The following is a 7,491-nucleotide window of genomic DNA, read 5'->3' as shown; positions in this document are numbered from 1 at the left end:
CCCCCCAAAAAAAAAACCTGAGAATGTTTTGGATGGTGCCCCACCACAAAACAATCAGAGGACGCCGTCGGTGTGAGAAACGAGACCAGAAAATGAAACATTCCAAAAATGTGTTACCCAAAAAATAAATAAATAAAAACCTCATTCAGACACGCAATGAAACAAAGCTGCCATAAAATAAGTCGCTCAGACATCAGAGTGAAGAAAAAAAAGAAGTCTTTTTCGAGAAATCGATAGTAAGTCAAAGCTCCGTTAATAAAGCACCCGTGTGCGTGTATATCAGCCGCAAGACAAGTCTTATAAATGGCAGCAATTTCAAACGTCTGTGCCCACCTGACATGGAGTCTTTGGTTGCGTAGGCAGGTAGTCCTTCATTTCTGTTTTTGTCCACCTGGAATTGTGCATATTCAGAAATGATGACATTGGCACGTCATGTCTATAATGCTGAATAGCGGCAGAGCACAGCGGGGATAAAATAAGTCAACATCAAATCTCTTTGAACGAGTCAGCCCTGGGAGTTATTTCTAACGATATGCTTTTTGAATACTGAATATTGATCATGTTTTTCTCTCTACGCGCGTTCGTAAAATCATAGCATGTGTTCGTCAATTCTCCCCTGTTTGTGCCTTCGCTACTTCCTCCTCAGCAGTCAGGTTAATGCAAGCGTCAACAGGTTAAAGATGAGAGTTGCCCTAACAGGCTGAGGTCACACTGGGAGAACAAACACACCGCGGCCATTAAACGGCCCACATGCCAGCGTCAATTAGCCAACATCAGGGTGGGGTGACTGCTTCGATTCCTACAGGGAGGAGGCAACCTATCAATTCGCTTATGCAGATCACATCGCTGCCATTTAAATAATAATTAGCTGAGGTGGCCTGCGGGGATATTTACGTTTTTGTAAGATGGCTCCTCTCTGTGCGGCGGACTGGAGTTGGACAGCGGCAGGCTGGCGGGAGAAGAGGCCGGCAAGCTGGGGGACTCCTGTCGGATGGGGTCCACGGAAGGAGGGGAGCTGCCGGGATACGCCGCACCACTCCCCCTCCCCTTCCCCCGTTCCTCCCCGGCACTGTTGCTCACGACGGGCAGGAACAGGTTTGTTTGAGTCTGCGGGGTCCGGCTGGCGAAGCCCCCCTCTTCTTCTTCGTCTTCCTGCTTCGAGGACTCCACGTCAACCTCTCCGTCCTCTTCGCTTTCCCCTCCCTCCGCTTCGCCTTCCCCCGCGCTTTCGCTGCCGTAACTGCAGCTGCTGCTGGGCGAGAGCCTCGGGTGGCGGTCCGACCCTGCGACGACGAGGCCCGTCTCTTCATCCGTCACTCCGGCGACGCCTCCTCCGTTGCCGTGGAGCTTAGCGATGCTCTCTGCGTCCTTGATGACGGGGCGGAAGGCTGAGCCGTAGCTGGGCTTTCTGGTGTGGAGTGTGGGGTTGTCTAAGAGTTTCAGCCAGCTTTCCGAAGTCACGGGCCGAAGGTCAGGGGTTACCATTGTGCAGTCGGGGTCAAAGAGACCGGATCTCGATGCGGCGCTCCCGTTGTTAGGGGTCATGTTTGTACTGACGCCGTTCCCGTTGGCAGCTACGGCTCCCGGTTCGGAGGAGTCAGACAGATCCAGGAAGGCCTGCCTAAGGGAGGGATTGTCAGCCAGTGAGGAGAGGCTGGGCTGAGGCTGCAGGTACGTGGGCACGGGGATGCCACCCGCTGCCCTCGGGGGCCAAAACATGCAAAAGGGAGGATAAAAAGTGTCCTTTCGTCCGGGCCATAAAAGACCCGACAGTCCTGTGGCTTTGTGCCCGGCCGAAATATCGCTGTCATCTTTTTTCTGCTGGCAGAGGCCGAACGCTGCAGGGAAGGGGTAAGGTGATGGGAAAATCGACGTGGGGGGGAACTTTTGGAGCATGCCGAAGCCTTTGCTGGGGACGGGGATGACGGGGTAACTTCGCGGTGTCTTCCGGGGAGACAAACCGCCTCCTTCGAGGTCGTCGTCATCGTCAAAGTGTGCTCTTTTCTGGGCGCCCAGGTCGCCTCCCATCATGTGAGGCACCACCGAGCTTACGGTCTTCATGGGACCCATGGAGTGGCAGTGACCCGCGGAGGGCAGGGCCCTCTTCCGACTCCCTCCATTGAACATGGCCTTCACATCCTCCCAAGCATAAACTAACTCGTCGGCTGGATGTTTGTCGCTAAGCTTGAGATGCCGCCGCCAGGAGTTGAAGTTAGCGGCGTCGGGCTGCGTGTACTTGGCGTCCGGCGTGCGATGGGAATGAAAGATGAACTTATTTGGGGAGAAGTACATGTTGCAGAAGGAGCACTTGATGCATTTGGCCCGTGAGCTGTTGTAGCGCGCAGGGATGAAGTTACCGCGGCAACCCCAAGCGCACTCGTGCGTCACATCGAAGGCAAAGTTGTCGGGCAGTTTGGGAGGCATGTTCTCTCCCAGGAAGGACTTGCAAAGACGCTCGGCCTCACGTTTGGTGATCATGCCGCAGCGGCGAGACGAGATGGGCATGGCCCCGGCGCGGCGAAGGATTTCCAGCTGAACGGGGGTGCACTGGACACAGGTGATGCCCAGCGCAACGCGGCGGTTATGGATCTCATTGTAGCTGTAGTTTTTGAGGAGCGTGTTGGATATCTGCGCCAAGCAAAGTCTCTCGTTGTTATCGATGACCAGCGACACGATGGGAACGCCGTACAGGATGACCTGGCCCACCTGATTGGGCTTGAGGGGCGAGGACGAAGACGAGGGCGAGGGCGAAGACAAGGAAGACGAGGAGTGGTGATGGTTGGGCCGGGGAGGAGTCAGCGGCTCCTGCGGGTATGGGCCTGTTGAGCTTGTCATGATGATGTCATTGGCAAGATGAGACTTGTCCATAGTGGCGCAACAAAACTGCATAGGGCGAGAGGAAGAAAAAGAAAAGAAGACCAAAGGTGTGTTGATGCTGCTCAAGTAGAGACACTCGTCAAATATTCCAGTTTCCTTTAGAGTTACACAAAATAGCAGTGAAAAAAAAATTGAATATATCACAATTCATGTGGGTTTAAATTAAATCCATGCCCAAAGTTTTGCTCTTTGTGTCATGATCATAAATTCTAAAGTAAAAATGAAAGATGCATTTCTAATTCAGGCAGGTGAAATAAATTAACTGTTGCAACAACAACAACAACAACAAAATAAAACACATTTAAAAAGGTAAGCCTGTCCATGAAGGTGAGAAAGTGCACATATACATGCCCAATCAAACTAATGCATTGATAAAATTATTTTGATAGTCTATCTCATGTAATACTATATTGAATTAAATTATTAATTGCGTGTCAACAAATAAATCAGTTGTTTGGGTGTTTTATTAAAACTCGTCCATGTAGCTCAAGGTTTTGTCATTTGCAGAGTATTTTGAAAATATCAATAATCAAAATCAAAACTACAAAACATTACAAAAATGATGTTGTGTAATATCATTTTCAAATATAATACTTCGATCAAATCGGTGGAATTTAAATGTAATCAGCCTCATTTTGCAAAGACGTTTCAAGTTTTTTTTTCATCATGCATTTGAATTTGTAAAATGCTTTGCGTGCATTCCTGCAACGTCTTTTGGATTGAACGTTGTCTGCATGATTTTTACATTTACAATTATTTCAAGTTTTAAAGTTGTAAACGGAAAGACGAGGCACGATTCTTTCTTATATTGTCACACAATTTTTATGTACTATTTGTGTATCGAATTGAACTCATGAAAAAAATAGAGCTTGTATTTTTAAACCTGAATTGACCAAACGCAGCGATCGTCCCGTGGGCATGTTAATAAATTCGTTATTTCAACAGCAGCATGACCGTTTGATTTATTTGAACTAATTCCTGCATAATAGGTTTACATTATGAATCAAAACGTCAAGTTTGAGTTGAAATTATAATGACATCGGCTTTGTTTAAAGGGAATACCGAAAACGCTCCTGAACAGGTTTACAACGCGAACTCATTCATGATTCATCACGTAAACGGGCAAACGCGTACTAATATTAAACGAGGTCCAAAACTTTTAGAGCGCATTTATGACATTTTGCAGCATCAACGGCAAATTTATCGGCCGACGAATACATCCGATGGAGATTGTTTACAATTGATTTTACGACACATATCGTGAAAAATATGAACTCAAATTTGAAGCCTGTCTATAATTTTATATTTAAGGTAGCAAAATACTTTTTTTTTTTTTTTACGATGGAATCCACAACAAGGACGCCTAAAGAATTAATCTTCATGGATGAAACCGGGTCAGTCGCACATTATTCTTGCAAAGGAGACATTTTTCAGTGGATCAAGTGTCCCATTTAGTGCCCATTTGCGATTGTCGAGTGCTTACCTCTAACAGCCGAGAGTCCTCCAAATCGTGAGTGTTTAAAAAAAAAAAAAAACAGCCACTTATTTGAAATAAAAATCACTTTATCCTATATAGTATAAAAAATCATTTTTTAAAAAACGATCAAATATATAACCACAATTTATTGGTGGCGGCGCTATGTTTTTCCTTCTTTTTTTTTTCTTTACCGGGTATAACTAAAGTGAAACAGCTCGTCAGATGTGACTAAACCGCGGACGCACGCGCCGCTTTTATTCGCCTTTCAGAGGTGCCACGCGCCGACTTAATCCGTCTCTCTCTCTCTCTCTCTCTCTCTCTCTCTCTCTCTCTCTCTCTCTCTCTCTCTCTCTCTCTCTCTCTCTCTCTCTCTTGCTACTGTTTGATTGGCGTGTGGCTGGAGCTCAGCCCACCACGACCACCACCACCCGGGATACATGCAGGCGCCACACTCACTCACATGATGAAACGGAAATACAATAAAATAAAACAACACAGAGGAGAATATATATCGGATAGTGTCTGAGGCCACCGCTTTGTTGCAAAGTGTATTAAAGCGAAGAGTTTGACGGTAATTTGGAAAGTAGTAAACCAGTGTGTGACAGTTAGCAATGTTGCGTGGATAAGGGCCTCGTTGGAGTGAGTTTGAACGGCTTTGTGCTGTTGCTCAAATGCAATTGGAGGGCACACAGACGCTAGTTTCTTTGTGTGTGTTTGTGTGTGTGTGTGTGTGTGTGTGTGTGTGTGGTTTATTTTTCGTTGAAATTGCAATAAAATTGGAAAAAAATTTAATGGTGGCCAAAAACTTTCAGTCCATACTGTACTATTGAAAACTATTCACCAACATGAGTCCAACTTGCTGCTTGCGACAAATCCCAACGAACAAGAGGACAAATATATCCAAACTGGATGTTAATGTTCAAGCTTACAATTACATGGAAAATCGGTTTCGGCCAATCCCAACCCACCCCTAACAATGTTGTTGGGTGCTTGTATTACCTGAAGGTCCTCAATCAGTTTGGTATTCATCTGGTTTGAGTTTTTAAGCTTGTGATTTTGTGTCAATTTGTTTTATACATGTTTTAATGTCGAGCACAGTTGTGAAGTAGTTAGCACTTCAGCATTACAGTTCGGAAAGGATTCAAAGTTCGACACTGGCCGTCCTGAGCGGAGTTTGCGTGTTTTCCAAGAACAGGTCCTGGTTGATTGTACACTCAAAATTGTCCATTCGCATCTGAGTGTGAAATGATGAAGTGTTGGTTTGTCTGGCGACCAGCCCAACTATAGACAACCTCTCGCCCAAGGCGAGCCGGGATAGACTCTAGCTCACCTGTTCTCATGATTAAGATGAGTGCTATGGAAATAGATGGATGAGATATAAAAGGACAAACATTCACCAGCACAAGGTCTACAATTAACCGGAAGTGATATTTGAATAGCTCAAAATAGTATTAATGACACAGTTTACAAGAAAAATGGGGCAGCGTGGCACAATGCACGCTGCCTCACAGTTCTCCCATATATACCCTAAGCACGCGTGTTAGGTAAATTGAAGTGTTATAATTGACTATAGTTGCCCAATGGTTGGACGGCGACCATTCCGGGGTGTACTTCATATCCAAAGCCAGATACGGATAGGCTTGAGCTCACCCATGACGTTAATATGCTGTGTTTACTCAAATTTAGGTCACCAAGTGGTTGCGTGAAATAAAATCATCTGGATCCAGATACATTTTTAGGTCGACTAGACATCTACTTAAAAATGCCTAATTTCAGTTTTGTGCAGCCACTTGATGAAATGAAACTGAGCATATTCAACACACTGTTTTTTTTTTGTACAATGAATGGAAAAAAAAAACCAGAACTTTTTAATTTTTGGGCCGAAAATAGAATTTATAAACATTGATATTTATGGCAACAATGTTAGCACAATGCAGCAAGCAAGATGTTTGTTCCAAAACATTTGTTGAATTGATGTTACTTATTACGTTGGGGTACAACACAAGAAACAAATACTTCTGGAAACTTTTTACAGCATTTCTTTGTTGTGAAATGTGGGAAAGACAATTTTTACAACAGCAAAACTACAAATAATTTATTGAAGTGCCAAACTTAAATTTTATGAAAGTTTGCCGCGTGGAAATTTTGAGTTCACTTCAGGAATGTATCGATTTATTTATTTATTGAACTCTCTACTTGTGCAAGTTGCTCCAGGAGTTACAAAGGCTACATCATCTGAGGGTCAGAGGAGCGTACACAACAAAAGTCACTCACAAGGCATCTGAAGAGGGTCTTGGTCTTGTGGATGTTGCAATATTCATCAGACTTTAAACGGTGGTCTCAACCAGTATTCTCTCAAAAAGTCTTGATTTTGATTCCTCTGCTCCACTTGCTTTCTTATGCAGCGAGCATCCTGGCCCTGCTGCTCAATTACTCCATCCGCTAAAAATATGCTGCCAAATTACAGATGGGAGCAGGCAGACCTAAATATAGCGCCATCTAACCCAGATTGAAGGATGTCGTCACCCTCCTCAAATGTCTTTGTGTGAGGGAGAAGTGAAACATTACTCACAATTATTAGGACGGATTGCCCAAGTGGCCATGTTTTGGAAAGTAAAGGTCACAGTTTCACAATAAAAATCACACATGGCAAATATTTGACCTGAGCTGAGCCTCATTGAGATTCAAACATTTTAATTTTTTTAAATGTCAGGTGAAAACTAACCTCCTTACAAAAAAAATCTGAGCTCAGATTTGAAAAATAACACCCCAAGGCTCTTGAGAACCAAAGATTATTTTTAAATGTATTTTTCATTTGAGGATGTCATAAAGTATGTCCTTATAAATCATTAATTTTAATTGCAAAAGACAATTCCCTATCGGCAATCAGCTGTTAAGGTGCAAGTTGAGATTTTTGTGCGCTGCTCTTGAATGTGCGCGTGCATAGGGGATGCGCGGCACGCGCCCGAGAACACGCGAGCCCCATCTGCTCCTTATCAAAGTAATTTACCCCGTCACAGCGCTGTGCTTTTGTCTCGTGACACAAGCAAAGATTTCGCACTTGCCTGAGCGCTTGACAGCACTGACGTCACAACCGAGTTTTTAACAATATTTGATTGACGTTTTTTTTTTTACTG

The 7,491-nt window shown here is 44.5% G+C and overlaps 1 protein-coding gene across 1 annotated transcript in view; it reads right to left on the bottom strand.

Annotated features, from left to right (window-relative positions):
• Positions 1-4,587, bottom strand: part of skor2 (SKI family transcriptional corepressor 2) — an 11,426-nt gene extending 6,839 nt beyond the window's left edge. The window contains exons 1-3 of the mRNA XM_019874085.1: positions 4,361-4,587; positions 895-2,883; positions 334-391 (exon numbers count right to left, since the gene is read on the bottom strand). Coding sequence (XP_019729644.1) covers positions 334-391; positions 895-2,868 — 2,032 coding nt within the window. The 5' untranslated portion in view covers positions 2,869-2,883; positions 4,361-4,587. The remainder of the gene's footprint in view (positions 1-333; positions 392-894; positions 2,884-4,360) is intronic.
• Between the last annotated feature and the right edge of the window lie 2,904 nt (positions 4,588-7,491).

Source organism: Hippocampus comes, unplaced genomic scaffold (genome assembly GCF_001891065.2).
Source record: "Hippocampus comes isolate QL1 unplaced genomic scaffold, H_comes_QL1_v1.1 scaffold101, whole genome shotgun sequence".
Taxonomy (NCBI): Eukaryota; Metazoa; Chordata; class Actinopteri; order Syngnathiformes; family Syngnathidae; genus Hippocampus; species Hippocampus comes.
This window is presented reverse-complemented; position numbering and strand designations above follow the sequence as displayed.